Below are 22,538 nucleotides of genomic sequence, written 5' to 3' on the forward strand. Positions count from 1 at the left end.
GAATTAAAAAAAAATCACCCTAGCAACGATCATACTCGTATTATTCATTAAATAGGAGGCGGTCCAGTTCAACAATTACAACGATCAAAATGATTTTTGTGCTAGAAGAACTGAAGAAGAAAACTTTGAACTTGAGAAAGACAATTCTTCAACATCACCCCTACTTGCATGCGAAGTTCGAACCCTCCAGTTAAACTTTTTCCGGCCAAAACATAAGAAAATATAACAAAAATGACCATAAAATGGAGAGTGGTGGAGATGGAAAGTTTCGACCTTAGACAGGAAATCATCTCGCAACTAATTGAACCTGGTGAGTGAGCAAAGGTCGAAAACCACTTTTTTTGCACTGCGACCCCTCGAAATATTCATTTGTTTTCAACCAAACTCTAATAGCATCAATCCGCCGCCAAAAAAACCATGTATGCTAATTTTGAACCAAATCGGACCCATAGCATTTGCTCGAGAGACGAAAATAAACTACAGACATTCGAAAAACCATCAAAATCGTGTTCAGGAGGTCTCAAAACATGGGAAAAATTCGACTAATTAGTGTAACTAATAGTTAATCTAAAGTTATGTTTCAAATGTATGATGTGCTCATTATTCCCAATAATTTATTTAAAAAATGAATATCGTTTTTTATAGAAAGCTACAAGTCGATTAGTTATTCGATTCTACTTCAGACACTTTTACCAATGGTACCATTTTTATAATCGCACGAAATTAATTGCGTCGCGTGCTACAATATTTATGGATGACTGTTCGTGGAAAGTATAAAAAGAGAAGATGAAAATCGATTTCTTTTAAAAATAGTGACAATTTCTATGGCATTGAAAACTCGTATGTGATATTTATCATGAAATAAACTACATAATATTGATCTACAAGGAAATTAGAGGAATTGAACCGATAAATAATTTATCAGAGAAAATTTTAGAGAAATCGTTCAAATAATACTAGTACGATGACAGTCTATCAGTTCATGATTTGATTATAAAATTAGTTATTATATTCGATGTAGGAAACCTATTATGGGTAATGATTAAGATCAATACATTTTCGCATGCATTGTCGAAGCAATTTTTCAATTCCTATTAAGGACATTCAAAACATGTGATTTGAATGCATCAACCGCTTCTTCAAATGTGAAAAAACGTTGAGTCGAAATTTATCTGCGATCTACGCTAATAAGAAGAAATTATTCGGTACCAAACAAAGACTGTACGGCGGATGACCCATCAACTCAATGTTTTGACTGTTCAAAAACGTTTTTGTTTGAACTGATGTCATCAACCGCTTTTTCAAGTGTGAAAAAACGTTGATTCGAAATTTATCTTTGATCTGCGCTAATAAGAAGAAATCATTTGGTATCAAACAAAGACTGTACGGCGGATGACCCATCAACTCAATATTTTGACTGTTCAAAAACGTTTTTGTTTGAACTGATGTCATCAACCGCTTTTTCAAGTGTGAAAAAACGTTGATTCGAAATTTATCTTTGATCTGCGCTAATAAGAAGTAATCATTTGGTACCAAACAAAGACTGTACGGCGGATGACCCATCAACTCAATGTTTTGACTGTTCAAAAACGTTTTTGTTTGAACTGATGTCATCAACCGCTTTTTCAAGTGTGAAAAAACGTTGATTCGAAATTTATCTTTGATCTGCGCTAATAAGAAGAAATCATTTGGTATCAAACAAAGACTGTACGGCGGATGACCCATCAACTCAATATTTTGACTGTTCAAAAACGTTTTTGTTTGAACTGATGTCATCAACCGCTTTTTCAAGTGTGAAAAAACGTTGATTCGAAATTTATCTGTGATCTGCGCTAATAAGAAGAAATTATTCGGTACCAAACAAAGACTGTACGGCGGATGACCCATCAACTCAATGTTTTGACTGTTCAAAAACGTTTTTGTTTGAACTGATGTCATCAACCGCTTTTTCAAGTGTGAAAAAACGTTGATTCGAAATTTATCTTTGATCTGCGCTAATAAGAAGAAATCATTTGGTATCAAACAAAGACTGTACGGCGGATGACCCATCAACTCAATATTTTGACTGTTCAAAAACGTTTTTGTTTGAACTGATGTCATCAACCGCTTTTTCAAGTGTGAAAAAACGTTGATTCGAAATTTATCTTTGATCTGCGCTAATAAGAAGTAATCATTTGGTACCAAACAAAGACTGTACGGCGGATGACCCATCAACTCAATGTTTTGACTGTTCAAAAACGTTTTTGTTTGAACTGATGTCATCAACCGCTTCTCCAAATGTAAAAAAACGTTGATTCGAAATTTATCTGTGATCTGCGCTAATAAGAAGAAATTATTTGGTACCAAACAAAGACTGTACGGCGGATGACCCATCAACTCAATGTTTTGACTGTTCAAAAACGTTTTTGTTTGAACTGATGTCATCAACCGCTTTTTCAAGTGTGAAAAAACGTTGATTCGAAATTTATCTTTGATCTGCGCTAATAAGAAGTAATCATTTGGTACCAAACAAAGACTGTACGGCGGATGACCCATCAACTCAATGTTTTGACTGTTCAAAAACGTTTTTGTTTGAACTGATGTCATCAACCGCTTTTTCAAGTGTGAAAAAACGTTGATTCGAAATTTATCTTTGATCTGCGCTAATAAGAAGTAATCATTTGGTACCAAACAAAGACTGTACGGCGGATGACCCATCAACTCAATGTTTTGACTGTTCAAAAACGTTTTTGTTTGAACTGATGTCATCAACCGCTTTTTCAAGTGTGAAAAAACGTTGATTCGAAATTTATCTTTGATCTGCGCTAATAAGAAGAAATCATTTGGTATCAAACAAAGACTGTACGGCGGATGACCCATCAACTCAATATTTTGACTGTTCAAAAACGTTTTTGTTTGAACTGATGTCATCAACCGCTTTTTCAAGTGTGAAAAAACGTTGATTCGAAATTTATCTGTGATCTGCGCTAATAAGAAGAAATTATTCGGTACCAAACAAAGACTGTACGGCGGATGACCCATCAACTCAATGTTTTGACTGTTCAAAAACGTTTTTGTTTGAACTGATGTCATCAACCGCTTTTTCAAGTGTGAAAAAACGTTGATTCGAAATTTATCTGTGATCTGCGCTAATAAGAAGAAATTATTCGGTACCAAACAAAGACTGTACGGCGGATGACCCATCAACTCAATGTTTTGACTGTTCAAAAACGTTTTTGTTTGAACTGATGTCATCAACCGCTTCTCCAAATGTAAAAAAACGTTGATTCGAAATTTATCTGTGATCTGCGCTAATAAGAAGAAATTATTTGGTACCAAACAAAGACTGTACGGCGGATGACCCATCAACTCAATGTTTTGACTGTTCAAAAACGTTTTTGTTTGAACTGATGTCATCAACCGCTTCTCCAAATGTAAAAAAACGTTGATTCGAAATTTATCTGTGATCTGCGCTAATAAGAAGAAATTATTTGGTACCAAACAAAGACTGTACGGCGGATGACCCATCAACTCAATGTTTTGACTGCTCAAAAACGTTTCTGATTGACCTGATGTCTTCTGTGATTGGTTACCTTGATTTTTTTGAACACTTCTGTGTTCCACGTTTATCTAATGAATCGGTGGCGACATGTCCAGTTATTTCGAAAAAACAAGTGACAATTTTCATGCTAAATTGAAAGTATGCGAGTGGATTTAATGCACAAGATAACCTCAAAAGCTTCGATGCTTTCTAGTACAACGGTCGAAATTCATTCTATATCGGAGCGCGACTGCGATTGAATTCGGAAAAGCAGCGAAACCCAGTGGCCGAAGAGGGTGCTTCATCTTCAAAAGTCAAAGCGTGTTGATATGCTCACTGCTGTTGGTTTAATCCACGTCGAATATCTAGCGCTGTTTATTTCTCAATAATTGACTCTTTATCCAACTAGAATTCGAGGTTGCGTTTATAAGGACCGTTCTGTAATATAGTAGGAGATATTCTAGCTATGAACACGTTTGTCAAGTCGTGGCACTAGCTTTTAAGTCCCATTATCAAAAAACTCCGCTATCTGACCGTAAAACCAATCAGTAATAGTTTTTTTCAACTTCTCATCATGCTCCAGGTGTAGAAATGATATAAACTACTGATGAAGAAGCACCTGTTCACCGAAATCGTCATGAACTTTCTATTTGAAGTCTTCATTTATGATATTAGACCATCTAGATGGTTCTTCATCATGAACATTTGTCGTTTCTTTGTTAGAAAACTCCACTTATAGTCTTTATAGTGATTTGCTAATTATTTTTCAAATTGGTTCCATGTTTTCTTCTCTGCTTTTATAATTTCTTCCTTAACTTTGTTATTTATAATTTTGTATGCTTCCTTATTTTCTTCACTTCTATTTTCAATATAATTCTTCCTTGTCTTGCCTTTTTCTGCTTAACAATTTATCTTATTTCTTTTGTCCACCATCCGTTTTTGTGTTACTTTTTACAGAGTATTTTCTATGGAAAATGTTTCAAGTTGCTATCAAAAAGTAAAGGACATTTCAGATAAAGGTAAATTAGGTTAGATGAGACTGTATCACGTGCATCCTACTGAGGGTAAACAAATTAATTCATGATTATTATAATGTTATTCATAGTTATCTTTATTAGACTGTTTGAACATATGATAGTCTGTTTGCTACAATAATCTACAAGCCTGTCCTGGCAAAATAAACAGCGCTTTTATTTACAATATAACATTGTGGTTTCATTTCCTTTGATATATAAATCATTTTAGTTTAAATTGGATTATCTACCTTAATGCCACGTTAATATATTTCAACATTCGTTATAATGAACGAACGACGTTCTAAAAAACAATTAACAAAAGGCCTGAGTTTCAGCCTCCAAGAATTACAACTGGAACTAGAAAAGTTCACTTCAGATAACGATTATGTAAGTTTAAACCTCTCTATACATATTAATATCTATTAACTAACTTAAATTTAAAAATAATACATCAGCATTATACGTTTTTCAAGTTGAATTTATATTTTATATCACTTTCTAAATTGATTAAGTGTTTACCTGATAATATGGAAAATATTCTAATTTCTAATCCCCAAGAATTTTTATTATCAATTCCCAACAATTGTTCTCACAAGGATAACGAAAACACTTTTACTGTATTGTCCTTTTTTTTTAAATTATTATGACTTGCTTATGATACTTCATATTTAAATACTTATTGTCTGTTTTTTTTTAATTTTTTTTTTGAAAATTTCATCTTGAGATATTGAAGGTCAAAGCTAACAAAAAATGGTTTTTCCTGAATATCTGGATACGAATTGAATGTTTTTTTTTCATTATAACAATGGCAAGGTCATATTCGCTAATAAATATGTATAAAGTTAATTAAAAAAATTTGTTGTATCATTACGAAACAAATCAGAAATGATGTTTATATTTTGATCATTGAAATTGATATCGCAAATCAGAACATCTTGGAACTAATTGTTTGAGAAGATACATCAAACAAAAGCGCATACGATTAGACTAATAGATCGAATGATTTTTGACTTTTAGCAGCAATGTTCAATAAGTTCGATACCCTTTTTATAATAAGAATCGTCAAGCTCTTCAAATTATCCGACATCGCCTCTTCATTGTTGGAAAATATTTGACCGAGCCATTTTTTAAAGTCTAGGTACAGAAAATAATCCGAGGGGGTTAAATCTGGCGAATAGGGTGCATGCGATAGCAATTCAAACTTTAATTCATTAATTTTGGCCATTGCAGTAACGGATGAGCGAGCTGGTGCATTGTCTTGATGAAATAGTAGTTTCTTCTTAGCCAAACGTTGTAATAAGTTGAAATAATACTCGTTGTTGATAGTTGTCTCTTTTTCAAGATAGTCAATGAAAATTATTCCAGGCGCATCCCAAAAAACCGACGCCACTACCTTGTCTGCAAATGAAACGGTCTTTGCCTTCTTTTGAGTCCATTGTTTTGATTACTCGATGAAAATATGACCAATTTTTCCAAGTTTATTATTGATGGCTGCCGAACAAATACTAAACAACGTTGTGTCTTCAAACTTGAAGCGTTTGTTGTAGAGAATGTGTACTTTTAAAAAAACTACCGCAATCTCTAGGTTAGACCAAGTTCTTCTAGGACCATCCTCGTATTTTTTTCTGCGGGCTCATAGAATTTTGAACCCAGGTTTAAACGAAAGTTTTATAAACTATAATTTAAAAATAGCTTTCATAAAATGATGTCTAGGCTACCTTAATAAATATTTTGTCCTTGTAATAAAACGTTGTTCGTTGATTCTTATTCTTAAACTACTACGGGGGTTGCTACTTTAGTTTGGAAACATTTACCTTGATCAAAAATGAAGTCAAATACTTTCGATCGCTGATTTTCTGATTTTCTATGGTTTTTATCGTGGATTAAACCAATATCAGTGAGCCGATCAATTCGTTTCGACTTTTTGGTAATAAAGTACCACCAAAACTAGCGCAATTTCTAGATTAGACCAGATACTTCTAGGATTATCCTCGAATTTTTTGTGGAGACTCCTAAAATCATATCAGTTCATCGGTCGGAGGTACGGTTTTCCAATTTTTATTATTTTTCCTTATATTTATTTCCATTATACAGATATCTTGTTTGAGATTCTCATCATCATCAAAAGTTCTTTTTCTATTCTTATATCAATATTATTTGATGCGGTATGGGATATTATAAGTACTTTTGAAGCATTCTTGTAACACTCCACAAAATATTTTACTATCGACACAGAAGATTTTTTACTTCGTTGTAAATTAATGTACTCCATTAAAAATTCCATGATTTACAAATTATAACACAACCTCCTGAAGCCTTCGCTTTATTTTTTCTGTTTTGCCATTCGTTAATATTTATCTCAACGCTCAAAACGCCTCGAAATTCGTTCCACTTGGTTTTATGATTCTAACGCTCTGGACTAAGTGGAACGGGAAAAATCGTGGTAATGAACGTGATTGTCGTGAGTGCTTACTGAAATAAGCCCTTAGTAATACTTTTTAACTAATTCTATTGAATAAACGAAATGTACTAAATTTTCTTCCTCTAGTTTCAAAGTGGTGTTCATTTTTCTATTAATGTAGAAAAGTAATAGATCAAAAAAATAAAAAAAAATAGAAAATCAAAAGTTATTGCTTTTGTATGACCTATAAAAGGCATTAGTCAATGGTTTCCAAATATCAATTAGTCAAATCTTTCTAAATGTATTAACAATTGCGTGAGTTTATGTAAATCTGCTATTTCGATTAAAGAAAGTTACTTAATTAATTGATTCCAATATTTATAATTACTTTCAACTATTATCATAGAATATACCAGAAAACTATATTTTTACCCAGACTTCTTAACATTTTATGTTGATAAAATACCATCAATTTCAATTAATGTATGTGGTTCAAGTGTTTGTTCATTATTTATTAATGGAAAACATGTGTTTTGGCACAAAATACATCATGGAATTCTACATTTAACATAATATAGTTGTACAACGTTTTTTATATCATTTTGAACCCAGCTTTGAACGAAATTAAGTTTTGTAAACTATAATTTAAAAATAGCTTTCATAAAATAATGTCTAGGCTACCTTAATAAATATTTTTGTCCTTATAATAAAAAGTTGTACGTTGATTCTTATTCTTAAACTACTACGAGGGTTTCTAATTAAGTTTTGAAACATTTATCTTGATCAAAAAATGGAGCTAAATATTTTCTAACGCTGATTTTCTACGGCTTTCATCGTGGATTAAACCAATAGCAAATGCGCCGATCAATTTGCTTCGACTTTTTGGTAAGAAGGAACGAATCGTGGTCGCATTTCGCTACAGGATGAATTGAATTAAAGGTAAAGGCAAAATAAGTGAGTGATTAATTCTGGACAATAACTGGCAGACGGTTGGAGTAAAAAGGAAGAGATAGAATCCTGTATTGAAAAATAAATCGCCCGTTTCCAAAATATTCATCGTACCACCCTCGTATATACATCCAACAATGAAAACATGTTATTGTTATGACTAAAAACAAATGTGTTACCAAAGTTTGCGAACGTATTCATGAGCATTCACCTCAATTAGTATTCTGTGCATAAAATTGTTTAGTATGCAGACTAAATCTGGACTTTCTTGTTTATAATAGAATCAACGCCTTTGTTTACACATTTTCTATTATCTCTAGACTATAGATTTTATCGGATATGCTATTTTAAACAAAATATTATGAAAGGGAAAGTTATCTTGAATATAAGTGGAAATATTTTTTCCACGACAAAGAAACAATTGATTAAACAATACATTACAAGTTTTTGTGTGTTAACTCACTGTGTTATTACATAAAACAATACTTTGAATTACAGAGAAACAGTGCAAGTTGAAAAATCGTCGTATTAACACGCCTTTAATAATTTTTCATATTTATTTGTATCTATTTGTATAACGAAATCTTTGATTTCGATTTTCCTTCCAAGATAATTTGTCCTTGCCAGCTTCACTAGAAGAATTCGTAATGCAGTAATTTTGTCTACTAAATGATCAGTAAAATTAAAATTTACATACTTGTTAATGACTAAGAAAATATACTGATTTAATAATATTGTCTCATGGTCCTTATCAGACTTAGGGATCTCCTTTAGTAGATGGAGCCTGAACAACGAAGTCTATCCTGTTAGAGAAGCAAAAAATCAAAAATTAATTACTAATCACTACGATGAGGTCAAATTAGTAGAAAATGTATCGATTGAAAAATTGTCAATTAACATCGACAGTCCACAAGATTGGTTACGAAAAAAGATTTTATTATAAAAATTTATTATACATTCGAATGCTCCCCTTGAATATCCATACGTTTTTTCCATTAATCGAACCAGTGCTGGAAGTCTTCTTTGGTGAGTGCCTTTAGGATCTCTGCCGTTTTTTGTTTTACTGCTTCCATCGACTCAAATCGGGTCCCTTTCAAAGCAGATCTTTTTCTAACCTTTCATGGAAACCTGAGCAGACTTATTGATGCAAGAGCTTTTGGTCAGGAGTCAACTTCGCACAGACCTTTGTCATGTGTAATCCCTCGTGTAAAATTTTTCTTTATCGGCATTTACAGCGTCGGCAATCATCCGAATGGTAATTCGACGATTTGCACGCACAACTTGGTTGATTTTGGTCACTGTTTCCGGAGTTGAAACAGTCACAGGTCGACCTATGTTTATAGGTTCATATTCTCCGTGGGGTTGATTCACACTTAAGCATGTTGGAAGGACCAGGATTGAAGAGAATACAAAATTAAGTTTACTTTAATATATACATGAACTTAATTCTTCAATAAACTCATTTAGATCACACTCTAACAATACCTGACGAAAATAAAGGATGGCCAAATAAACATTTTAATACACACATCAAAAAAATTAAAAGAAACTCAAAAAATATTTGGAAAAAATGGAAAACTTGTCTACTTGCTGTGGAGTATCTGCTTTGAGAACAATGTCTGCGCGTTTAATGCTCGGCTCATCTAAAATTCCAGCGAATCTGAATGTTTTTCCCTTGTCAGATGTTCGCAAGAATAAAACTCCTATGTCCCCATCAATACGAAAAGTATTTTTGCCATTTAATATACAGATCTTCATGGTCCGTCTTATGTTGTATCGAGGAAAGACCAGAGTCATGCACAGAATATTCGTCCTCGTCTTCACTAGTACATTTCCTTCCAATATCACGCTTTCTTTTCTGAGCTTCAGAAGTGCTTGGTGTTGTCAAACATTTTGTTCAATTTTTATTGTAGATAGAAGGTAAAATTAGTATTCCAATATTCAAAAATTGTAATTTAATAGAGACTAAACAGGAAAACTAGGTAGGCAAAGGAATTCTGTTTTTCTAGTGAAGTGCGAGGTGATTTTACGCACAAAAATTTTTAATTTTAATTAAACGAATTAAACAAAAACAAGAACTTTAGGCAATCCTCATTATATACCTAAATAAACTAGTTGATTTAACTCGACTTTTGTTCAGGGAGGCTCCACAAACTAAAGTTCAACACTACTATAAAACACTTGTTTAACGTTTGGTAGAGAAAACAGTTGTTTGGAATGATAAGAAATTCCTAGACCGCCAAAAACTCAGTGGTAAATCTGGGAAGGTTGATTTAAGTACATTAGACGCCTCTCGGTAACTTGGATCAACCTTTTTTAGAGAAAACAGCTGTTGGGAATGATAAGAAATTCCTAGACCGCCAAAAACTCAGTGGTAAATCTGGGAAGGTTGATTTAATTACATTGAGCGCCTCTGGGTAACTTGGATCAACCATTTTTAGAGTAAACTGCTGTTTGGAATGATAAGAAATTCCTAGACCGCCAAAAACTCAGTGGTAAATCTGGGAAGGTTGATTTAATTACATTGAGCGCCTCTGGGTAACTTGGATCAACCATTTTTAGAGTAAACTGCTGTTTGGAATGATAAGAAATTCCTAGACCGCCAAAAACTCACTGGTTAATCTGGGAAGGTTGATTTAAGTACATTGGGCACCTCTGGGTAACTTGGATCAACCTTTTTTAGAGAAAACAGCTGTTGGGAATGATAAGAAATTCCTAGACCGCTAAAAACTCAGTGGTAAATCTGGGAAGGTTGCTTTAAGTACATTAGACTCCTCTGGGTAACTTGGATCAACCATTCTTAGAGAAAATAGCTGTTTGGAATGATAAGAAATTCCTAGACCGTCAAAAACTCAGTGGTAAATCTGGGAAGGTTGATTTAATTACATTGAGCGCCTCTGGGTAACTTGGATCAACCATTCTTAGAGAAAATAGCTGTTTGGAATGATAAGAAATTCCTAGACCGCCAAAAACTCAATGGTAAATCTGGTAAGGTTGATTTAAGTACATTATGCGCCTCTGGGTAACTTGGATCAACCTTTTTTAGAGAAAACAGCTGTTGGGAATGATAAGAAATTCCTAGACCGCTAAAAACTCAGTGGTAAATCTGGGAAGGTTGCTTTAAGTACATTAGACTCCTCTGGGTAACTTGGATCAACCATTCTTAGAGAAAATAGCTGTTTGGAATGATAAGAAATTCCTAGACCGCCAAAAACTCAATGGTAAATCTGGTAAGGTTGATTTAAGTACATTATGCGCCTCTGGGTAACTTGGATCAACCATTCTTAGAGAAAACAGCTGTTTGGAATGATAAGAAATTCCTAGACCGCCAAAAACTCAGTGGTAAATCTGGGAAGGTTGATTTAAGTACATTAGACGCCTCTCGGTAACTTGGATCAACCATTTTTAGAGAAAACAGCTGTTTGGAATGATAAGAAATTCCTAGACCGCCAAAAACTCACTGGTAAATCTGGGAAGGTTGATTTAAGTACATTGGGCACATCTGGGTAACTTGGATCAACCTTTTTTAGAGAAAACAGCTGTTGGGAATGATAAGAAATTCCTAGACCGCCAAAAACTCAGTGGTAAATCTGGGAAGGTTGATTTAATTACATTGAGCGCCTCTGGGTAACTTGGATCAACCATTTTTAGAGTAAACTGCTGTTTGGAATGATAAGAAATTCCTAGACCGCCAAAAACTCACTGGTAAATCTGGGAAGGTTGATTTAAGTACATTGGGCACCTCTGGGTAACTTGGATCAACCTTTTTTAGAGAAAACAGCTGTTGGGAATGATAAGAAATTCCTAGACCGCCAAAAACTCACTGGTAAATCTGGTAAGGTTGATTTAAGTACATTAGACGCCTCTCGGTAACTTGGATCAACCATTTTTAGAGAAAACAGTTGTTTGGAATGATAAGAAATTCCTAGACCGCCAAAAACTCAGTGGTAAATCTGGGAAGGTTGATTTAATTACATTGAGCGCCTCTGGGTAACTTGGATCAACCATTTTTAGAGAAAACTGCTGTTTGGAATGATAAGAAATTCCTAGACCGCCAAAAACTCAATGGTAAATCTGGTAAGGTTGATTTAAGTACATTATGCGCCTCTGGGTAACTTGGATCAACCTTTTTTAGAGAAAACAGCTGTTGGGAATGATAAGAAATTCCTAGACCGCTAAAAACTCAGTGGTAAATCTGGGAAGGTTGCTTTAAGTACATTAGACTCCTCTGGGTAACTTGGATCAACCATTCTTAGAGAAAATAGCTGTTTGGAATGATAAGAAATTCCTAGACCGCCAAAAACTCAATGGTAAATCTGGTAAGGTTGATTTAAGTACATTATGCGCCTCTGGGTAACTTGGATCAACCATTCTTAGAGAAAACAGCTGTTTGGAATGATAAGAAATTCCTAGACCGCCAAAAACTCAGTGGTAAATCTGGGAAGGTTGATTTAAGTACATTAGACGCCTCTCGGTAACTTGGATCAACCATTTTTAGAGAAAACAGCTGTTTGGAATGATAAGAAATTCCTAGACCGCCAAAAACTCACTGGTAAATCTGGGAAGGTTGATTTAAGTACATTGGGCACATCTGGGTAACTTGGATCAACCTTTTTTAGAGAAAACAGCTGTTGGGAATGATAAGAAATTCCTAGACCGCCAAAAACTCAGTGGTAAATCTGGGAAGGTTGATTTAATTACATTGAGCGCCTCTGGGTAACTTGGATCAACCATTTTTAGAGTAAACTGCTGTTTGGAATGATAAGAAATTCCTAGACCGCCAAAAACTCACTGGTAAATCTGGGAAGGTTGATTTAAGTACATTGGGCACCTCTGGGTAACTTGGATCAACCTTTTTTAGAGAAAACAGCTGTTGGGAATGATAAGAAATTCCTAGACCGCCAAAAACTCACTGGTAAATCTGGTAAGGTTGATTTAAGTACATTAGACGCCTCTCGGTAACTTGGATCAACCATTTTTAGAGAAAACAGTTGTTTGGAATGATAAGAAATTCCTAGACCGCCAAAAACTCAGTGGTAAATCTGGGAAGGTTGATTTAATTACATTGAGCGCCTCTGGGTAACTTGGATCAACCATTTTTAGAGAAAACTGCTGTTTGGAATGATAAGAAATTCCTAGACCGCCAAAAACTCAATGGTAAATCTGGTAAGGTTGATTTAAGTACATTATGCGCCTCTGGGTAACTTGGATCAACCTTTTTTAGAGTAAACTGCTGTTTGGAATGATAAGAAATTCCTAGACCGCCAAAAACTCAGTGGTAAATCTGGGAAGGTTGATTTAATTACATTGAGCGCCTCTGGGTAACTTGGATCAACCATTTTTAGAGTAAACTGCTGTTGGGAATGATAAGAAATTCCTAGACCGCTAAAAACTCAGTGGTAAATCTGGGAAGGTTGCTTTAAGTACATTAGACTCCTCTGGGTAACTTGGATCAACCATTCTTAGAGAAAATAGCTGTTTGGAATGATAAGAAATTCCTAGACCGCCAAAAACTCAATGGTAAATCTGGTAAGGTTGATTTAAGTACATTATGCGCCTCTGGGTAACTTGGATCAACCATTCTTAGAGAAAACAGCTGTTTGGAATGATAAGAAATTCCTAGACCGCCAAAAACTCAGTGGTGCCAACGGCAAAGATACCCCGAGCGGCAAAGTCACCCCAATTGACTGTACATCTGTATTTAATTTAGTTCGCCGACAGACCTTCAGATTCATTATTGATATATTGCGTTTAAGCCTAATAAAATAAGAAACGATGATTTTATTGGTTGCAACCTTTGACCTTATATAAATAACAAGATTTTAGTTATAGTTGAATGAAAATGTCAATAGCATTGAAAATTCAAAGATAAAGGTATAATTCCTATGTTTCCTTTCATTCAAGATCAGTGTTGGAAATGTACTAGGTCGATTTAAATAGTTGTCCATTGTTTGAATATTTTTTTTTTGGTAACAGAGGTTTTTCAATTGCAGAAACAAATTATACCGGATGACACCATTTTTTTTAATTTAATCGATTATCATAGTCTATTTTTATTAATAAAATGATCAAGCATTCGTAACCCTAGACTTCTGTTATGAAATAAATATAATGAATATACCGGGTGTATACTTATTTTTCATATAATTAACCTTCTCATAACAGCTAAAGATAAAAATTTTTTCTAAAATGTTTCATTTTTCCATATGGTGTAAAAAAATTGTGTCATACTGTTTATATAGGCATAAGGGTTTAAACTTTCATTTTCAAACAACTTTACGTTCTTAAAAAATGAATTTAATATAAAAATTCACCAATATAAGTAGAGCTAGTTCTTACAAATCCAAATCAGCATCAATAATATGGTCCAATTTCCATTTTTCTCTTCTTCTTTAACACTAAGACTCCGAATGGGGGTCAGTTGACCCTTGCCCATTTTTTATGCAGCTGACTTGTGGGAAAATAAGTTTCTCAAAAATTTCACTTTGAAAATTTGTTATTACTTGTCAAAATCGCTTATATACCCATAACTTTTGCAGTTTAAGTTAGGTCATGTCATTAATTTTATTTGCATGTATGTGTCGCGTAATCGGCATCCCATAGAGACCTAAAACATATTTGTGTGACTATTCTTTACAAAAAAGAAACTATCAAGTACTGAAATAAGACTAAACGCCTGTACACACTTGTCCCAACGAACGGATCGGCGCGGGAAAGCTTCAGGGTTCGGCTCGATACATTCGCAACTCTTGCAAATCCGGAATCAAGGTTTTTTACTCAAAATGGTTATAATTATCAGCCACTTCATTTATTAATGGTGGCATGTATCTTGCACGATTTCATTCGAAAAAGGTAACGAAGTTCTCATCTTCAGAACTCTCCTCGTCGCCGCGGAGGCGGTTCGACTATATAATCGTAGATATGATAGGTGTGACCCGGCCTTAAGACTGTTGTGAGTAAACAGTAATTACCGATCAGAACCGGTGAAACAAAATAAAACTAAAAATTAGTTGTAATAGCACGTAGAACAAGAATGTATGCAAGCACCTTAAATTAATAAATAGAAATCCGATTTTCTCGGGTTGTTATCCTTGAAACATTTGACCAACGAGTAACTAATATTTTTTTTGTTTCAGGAAGCACATACGATGGTTCGAGAAGCCAACGAAAAACAAGCTGCCGCGGAAAAAGCTCTCAAAGAAAGTCAGATGAAAGTCGACGTTTTGACTGCCGAAGTAGCTGCTCTAAAAACTCTAGTCTTAACATCAACTCCTAGTTCACCAAATCCTCATTTACATCCTCAAATAGGTAACGGAAAAGACGAAGCTGGTAAGTTTTTGCAAAAAAAAAAATCAATGTAAGTTTAAATCAAGAATAGATATGATTATTGAATAATTTATGTTTTGAATCATTGGTAATAGAAATAAAAAAAAAAATTGTTTCAAATTTCGCTAAAGTTATAAGTTCTCATCATAAAATATACAGTGTGAAACAGCTAAATGGAAAAAATTCACGTCAATGTCCAATTGGTGTGACAACTTTTCTAAATTTCTAAATTTGACAGTCATCAGGTGTTTACTGGAATCCCTAAATTTCCAAATTGAAACAGCAGTAGCATTTGAAAGTTCTTTTTGTTTGAATAAATTATTTTAGTCCCATAAAAAATTTCATTACAATATAATAAAAAAAAATATAACTATTTATAAATTTTGGGTCGTAAATTTTTGAAAATTATTTAGAATTAATGACTTTTAATTCCCTACAAAATAATAAAAAGTTACTAACAGAAACATACATTTTTTTCTCGACAATCCAATTAGTCCAGTCATTCAAGGTAGTTCACCCAGGAAAATCGAGATACCCAGCGTATAAACTTGCTAATTTGACATCCTAAAACTTCTCTCAAAACTCACATACAATTCGATGTGAACAACTTGAAAAATCGGGGATCAAAAGTCAAAAAAATCGATGTTTTGCACATTTTTTGCAAATAACTCGTTTTCTATGAGTTTTACGCTATTTGTATTTATAATAAATATTGTAGAGCATTGAATGCTCTACAATTTTTGTTTAAAACTTTTTTTCATACGGTGAATCGTTTCTGATATTGAGGGCAGAGCACGCGCGCTTAGAATCCCGTTTGAAATCAACTTGTAGGCCCGATCAAAATAATAATTTGGATGAACTTGCAGCAGAATTTGAAGAAGAAAACTGTCCAGTTCAGAGGGAGGACGACGAATATGAAGAAGAAGAAAATTGAAATTAGACCTCATTATCCTTGTAATTATTTTTTATTTATTTTTTTTAATTTTAACTATCACAAATGTATCGACTGACATTTTTTAATAAACATTAATTACATTTTTATTCCTTCCCCATTATTTTTTATTTACTTAAAAATAATTACTATTAATAAGATTTGAATTATAATATGATTAAAATTTTACTCTCTACGATTTTGAAACTACACGGGCAGGTAAGTGCCAATAAATGATTTTAAACTTGATTGGAAATAAATAATTAAGCAAAAAATATTTAAATATAATGTGATTGTTGATAAAAAAGAAACTGTATAAGAGATTATTTTGATCGGACTAACCGCGCGCGCTCTGCCCTCTATCTCAGAAACGATTCATCGTATGAAAAAATGTTTTAAAACAAAAGTTGTAGAAAATTTAATGCTCTACAATATTGATTATAAATATAAATAACGTAAAACCCATAAGAAACGAGTTATTTGCAAAAAATCGATTTTTTTCACTTTTGACCCCCGATTTTTAAAGTTGCTGACATATGTGAGTTTTGAGAAGAGTTATAGAATGTCAAATGAAAAGATTAAACGACTTTATAGCTGGGTATATCGATTTTCCGAAATTCTTACTTACCTAAAATGACAGGACTAAATGACACAAAAAAACGAACAAAGAAACAAACCTGAGCTAATGCAAGTTTTTGGGCTTTTAATTTGTCTTTTATAATAATAGAAAATAAGTTTTAACTGTTAAAATTACGAATCGTTCATCATTTTGTTACTCTCCATTCATGAAAGTAGACTATAATAAACTATCACAAGTACAAGGTGTCATTTTAATGTATCAATATTTCATTAGAATTATACATTTTCTAGAAAACTACATAATTATGAATCTATTTCGTTTTAATATGTAATTTTTCACTAAAAACGCCACAAAAATTTGATCTGAAATTTTTTTCACAGGAGTGGTGATGTTTGCTAAAAAACATCGACGTTCCCCATCCCATTTCAATCTCAAATATGGTAGAGAAAATTCTCCGCCAGATTCTCCGGTAAAGGAGGTCGTTCATATTTGTTCGGAGATAGAAAGTAAAGATGGTTTGGAGGTAAGTAGGATTGGAAATTATACACACATTTTTTGAATTTTCCTAACAATTCAACCTCCATTTCAAGTACACCCCAAATCTTTATACTCTCAATGAACAATAATTAGTGAAGAGCAGAGAAATTTAATAACTATCGAACTGTTTTTTCAATTGGTAAACTATAAAAATTATAATAGATAGTCATACTATTATCTAATACAAGTAGAAGAGAATAAGTGATTTATAAATCGAACCGCATCATTAGGTTATATGGGGGAGTGCACCAAGACGTGGTTTCAATACCCGCCACAAAATTTTTGTTACAATGTGCGTGATCGCGGTTGTCATGAAGATTAGACCACTAGTGACGGAAAATTATGCAGCTCGTGATTTTAATGATTAAAACAAACCTAACCATCCCTCTACTGAGCAGCATCAAAGAATTTTATCATTTTTTTGTAATCTCTGTTTTTTAAATTTAAAATCATTCATCTTCTTAAAGTGTCATCTTCAGACGAAGGTTCCCCATTCCGTACAAAAAGATTTTTCAATTCTTTATTCAAGTTTTAATATCGAAAGAAGTTTTCCATTTTATATAATGCACTGCGAGCAATTTCAAATCTTACTTTTATCTACATTGCTGTCATTTCTTGAATTAATCCAAGTTCCTAGGTATTTGTATTTCTGTATTTTTTTGTTTTTTCCCCATGATTTGGCATAAAATCTACTATTAATGCAATTTTTAACTTGTCACAAACACCCACAACACGTTATATGTTTGAAGAGTGAAAAACGGAATTTCATTTGACAAAGGGTGGTGGCAATAATGGGGGTAGAATTTTAACCAATTGCAAATGTGTATTAATATATTATATGAAATTGAAGAAATTACGACTTCTGCAAATTTTAAATTTGTATATTGCTCAGTACGTACCTAATTTTAAAGTACAATTTAAATGATTTACAAATTTTACGTTTCAATTTTTTGATTTTCCAACTTTACAAAGTAGTATTAGATACTAAATTCCAGGTAATACATTTAACGAATCCATCACGAGTATTGTATACTCGGACTATTACACTTAATGAGTCCGTCATGAGTTGTATTATGTACTCGAACTACCTTTTCATTTACCTCAACAGATTAAAAATCGTCACGAGTTGTAACTTACCCACATGAGGAAATCAGTCTTTAAGTATGTAAAATTTTTCGTTGTATGTTATTTGATTTTTGTAAAATTGTTATAACATTCATACAGTGGCGTATCAAGGTCTTGTGGCACCCGGGGCGGGATGTTATCTTGTCACTCCGTGAAAAATGAATTCGAGTATTTTCCAGTAAAAAAACGGTTCAAATTCCTTCCAAAAATAAAATTAAGGTCTGTTAAAACACGGTGTTAGGCTGTTTATAATTCCTTCATAGATAAATGGACACTATTTCTGGTGGCTTGATTTAAATTTTTGAATAAACTAAAAATTAACTGGATATTCAGTTCCAGTGCACTGCTGCTGCTGATTGAACAACATAAGTGGATAAGAAAGAATCTTTTTTATATACTGGTTTCATATTCTACAAAGAAGTTGACATACCTTCCTGAAGAAGAACAAATTAAACATATTTTATTACGTTTTTATATAATTTGTGAACAAATTTATTCACTGAATGAAATTTAAAGAAGTATCTCATCTACAAAAAGAAACTATGGAAACGTTGAATAGGTTAAAAGTGTTTTTATATACCTAAAACTGAATTGAAATGAAAACAAATTATTTAAAAATCCCTTTTGATGCTTTAAAGACCTTTAATCTGGCCAATACCAAAAATTATGACAAAATATGATATTATTGAAACAATCTTTCATTTTTATATATTGATATTTGCGCTAGGGTACTTGAAGAACCTTGACCTTCCAGACAATTCTCTATTCTTTTCAATATTGTATTGTTCTCCGCAAGTTTCAGACGCCTAGTTTTTTTAAATCCTATCCTACGTCGTCCTGCCATCTTATGCGTGGTCCTCCTGGTAGTCTGCAGCAGTATAGTTTGACTCCTCGACCCACCGGCATCCGTTCCAAGCCATCTCAATCTTGCACTCCATACAGGACGTAAATCTCAGCATTAGTACGGATGCGCCATTCTCCTTAGTCTTAAATTGGGCCATAGATGCGCTGAAGTACTTTCCTCTCCCGCGAGTTAAATCTCAGTTCGTCTCTAGCAGTCATTACCCAGGAGGTGAATGCAGTAATAAAATACAAAGCTACCTTTTCAACAAATTTCGTAACATACAATCAGATTTTTCGTACGAGTATGTAATATTTATAAAAACTTCTATTACTGATCGCAATACATGGATCTAGATGTTGATAAACAAGTTAAAACTGTCTAAAAAATTGTTTACCGATCAATGAATTATCGAGATACCGTTGAGGATTTAGTCTTATTAGAATTACGCCATATTCTTTAAAAACTCATCTTCATTTTCATAAGTGATAACTCCAACTATTGGTATTTAGTTATAAAGATGCGCCTCGTAGATAGTATACACTTCCTAATGAACGTTACGCAATTATAAACAGGTCGATCCAGTGATTCATAAAGAATTCCTCGCTTGGCGACAGAAACCAGTTGTTGATAAAGGCGATCCATTCATTCGACGAATTTACGACGAAGACATAAATTTATGTTTACATTTCAACAACGAGGAACTATCCAGCCGTGTTGGTCGAGCTGTCGAGTCCGGTACGATCCTCATCGAGGCTGTCAGCGACAAAACCAAGGCGATGTTTCCAAAGTAAGTTATTTATAATTCTCAAATTATTTTGTTGATAAAAAAATACAGTGGTGAGTTTAAAAATCGATTATATAGCGACATCCCTGCAATCCCAAGTTTTCTACTTCATAAAATCTCAAAGCTATTTTTTCTTACTCTCACAGTCCAACAGTTTTGATCGGTACCACCCTTTTTATGCTCGTTTACAATAGTGCTAATTAGGGGTAACTGACCCTTATAAAAAGTTCTCTATCAGTTAGACATCAACAGATACTCATTCAACAACAAATAAGAATTCTGCCTGCAAAAGGACACAAGTGTTAAAGCTGTTCAAGCCAGGAAATCCTGGCTATAAGTGGCTGGACAGTCAGAGAAAGACTAACCTTGAGCCAAAAAGGCAAGCTTCTAACCCCAAATTGACTCTATCCCACCGGGTAACCCGTCTACGATTAGCTAGAAAACTCTTTCCAGACGAAAGTAGGCCTACGATAGAAGATGACGAGACTGCAGAAGATCTGGAGAAAGATTCGCGTAGGTGGTTCCTCATGGCTTGGGCGGACATTTCAATGAAAGAAAAATCGAGTAAAAAACTTTGACGAATTCAAGCTTATGTTTTATTAACTGTTAATCATATCTCTGTTTCATTTTTTTAAGATTTTCAAAAAAAAAAAATTCAATAACAATGTAGATCACTCATTATAAAGCTAAGACTAATGACTTTGAGTTGCATAATCAGAAAAAAAAGATTTTTTAGAATATACCAACTGAAAATATAAAAAAATATATATACAAAACGTAAAATCAATCAAAGTCGCGCGTGCCGAATCGTTAGAAGCAACGTAGCTCCGCTGAGATCTAGGCTTTCGAGATTTGCTCGCTTTGCTGTCCCAATAAAAAATGAGTTCAATCCAATGTTCTTATCTAGGTTTGTGTAGGGGGTGGTGCCATGACACCATGTGAAAGGTAGAAGTATGTTGATTTTTCCTAAAACGTGTACCAAGAATATCGGAGAGGACTATTAGAGCATTAAAAAGGTTATAGAAGAAAAGTGACTTGGAATTACAAAAAAAAGATAATTTCCTGAGTCAGATGTCGGAGGATTATTGTTTTATCGAAGGAGTTGTTCGTGGAAACGGTCAGAGCAAAAAATATGAATGAAAATGTACCTGTTCTATGTATTTTTAAATATGAAGGCCGCCACAGCACCATCTAATAGTCAAATTTTAATTCACGCGATATTATTTGATATTCCAACATTTTTTTTTTGTTCGATCACGTATTGTCTTGAAGAGCTAAAAAGTAAGCGACATTTCAAATCAAACAGTTAAAAGTTATTGAAAATTAGATTAGAAATTTCATCTCAACAAACAGACAAACTAACACTGTAAGTTGAATAATGTGCGATAAAAATCGAAACTAACGATGAATATCCAGGTAATTTATATTCATAATCACAATCACATCAAATAATTAATTATTCTTATACTTAATAATTGCAATAATTGACATTATTGACGTACATCATAGATGTAATTGAGGTATATGTAAATACCTGATCAATTATGAAACCAGTTTAACATGAAAAATTAACAACTTTCACCAATTAAGGGAAATTATTATTGATATTAAGCGGGCCACACACGATACTGCGGCGTCGTACGATTTGACCGCAGAGAGGTCTGACAATTGGATGGATTTTCTATCAACTAACCGGTCCATTCTTTTTGAAATAACGAATATTGTTTTTTGTCGTGTGTATAATTATTATAAAAATGGCTATAAAGAGAATTTTTTGAATTGTACAGAGAACAAAAGTGCGCTTTTAAAAAGTAAAGAGTTATGTATATCATAACCTCAACCCCCGAAAAAGAGCTATGGACATTTTTGTTGAAAAATTTCAAGACAAAATTAATAATTATCGAAAGTGGTATAAACAGGGACTAAAACTAGTAACAAATTCAATTAAATCTCGAAAACGAACTGATGATATTGATAAACCAAAGTTATGGTATTTTGAATTGCTGTCATTCCTTAATTCATTCAAGCTGTACCCCGGGCAAGTGTTTCTAATCTCATTTCCCACAAAGCGAGAGACGCTAATAAAATTATATTTTGGTCAGTCATGACTGACAGTGTACTGTCGTACGACGCGCAGTATCGTGAGAGCCCTCCTTAGAAATTCATAACCTAAAAAATTTTTAGTAATCAAACCAAAATGTTCGTCACTAGTTATATGGTTATTGTGTTTTGCTGGTCAATTATATTGTTCAATGATGGGTAATTCTACGTTCTTAGAACACGGTCATAGAATTTCTCATTTGATTTCCCGATACCTAAATTGATTGTTGTTGAGTGGATTTTGTGCGATATACAAGCACAAAAACATCATGATAACGAGATTATATTTATAAATACTCAAATCATACCAAATATGTTCTGTTAAAAAAAGTAATATAAAATAAAAGAATTAATAACGTCCTTATTGATAAAAGCAGTGAATTTTTGATCTCTTTCAATTTGAGACATAACTGAGGATAATACATC

General features: G+C 33.4%; 1 protein-coding gene across 1 annotated transcript in view; it reads left to right on the plus strand.

Annotated features, from left to right (window-relative positions):
* LOC130897479 (guanine nucleotide exchange factor for Rab-3A-like) overlaps positions 1-22,538 on the plus strand; it is a 64,358-nt gene that overhangs the window by 38,813 nt on the left and 3,007 nt on the right. The window contains exons 4-6 of the mRNA XM_057806358.1: positions 15,022-15,214; positions 17,103-17,245; positions 19,801-20,015. Of these exons, the coding sequence (XP_057662341.1) occupies positions 15,022-15,214; positions 17,103-17,245; positions 19,801-20,015 (551 nt within the window). The remainder of the gene's footprint in view (positions 1-15,021; positions 15,215-17,102; positions 17,246-19,800; positions 20,016-22,538) is intronic.

This window comes from Diorhabda carinulata, chromosome 8, assembly GCF_026250575.1.
Source record: "Diorhabda carinulata isolate Delta chromosome 8, icDioCari1.1, whole genome shotgun sequence".
Taxonomy (NCBI): Eukaryota; Metazoa; Arthropoda; class Insecta; order Coleoptera; family Chrysomelidae; genus Diorhabda; species Diorhabda carinulata.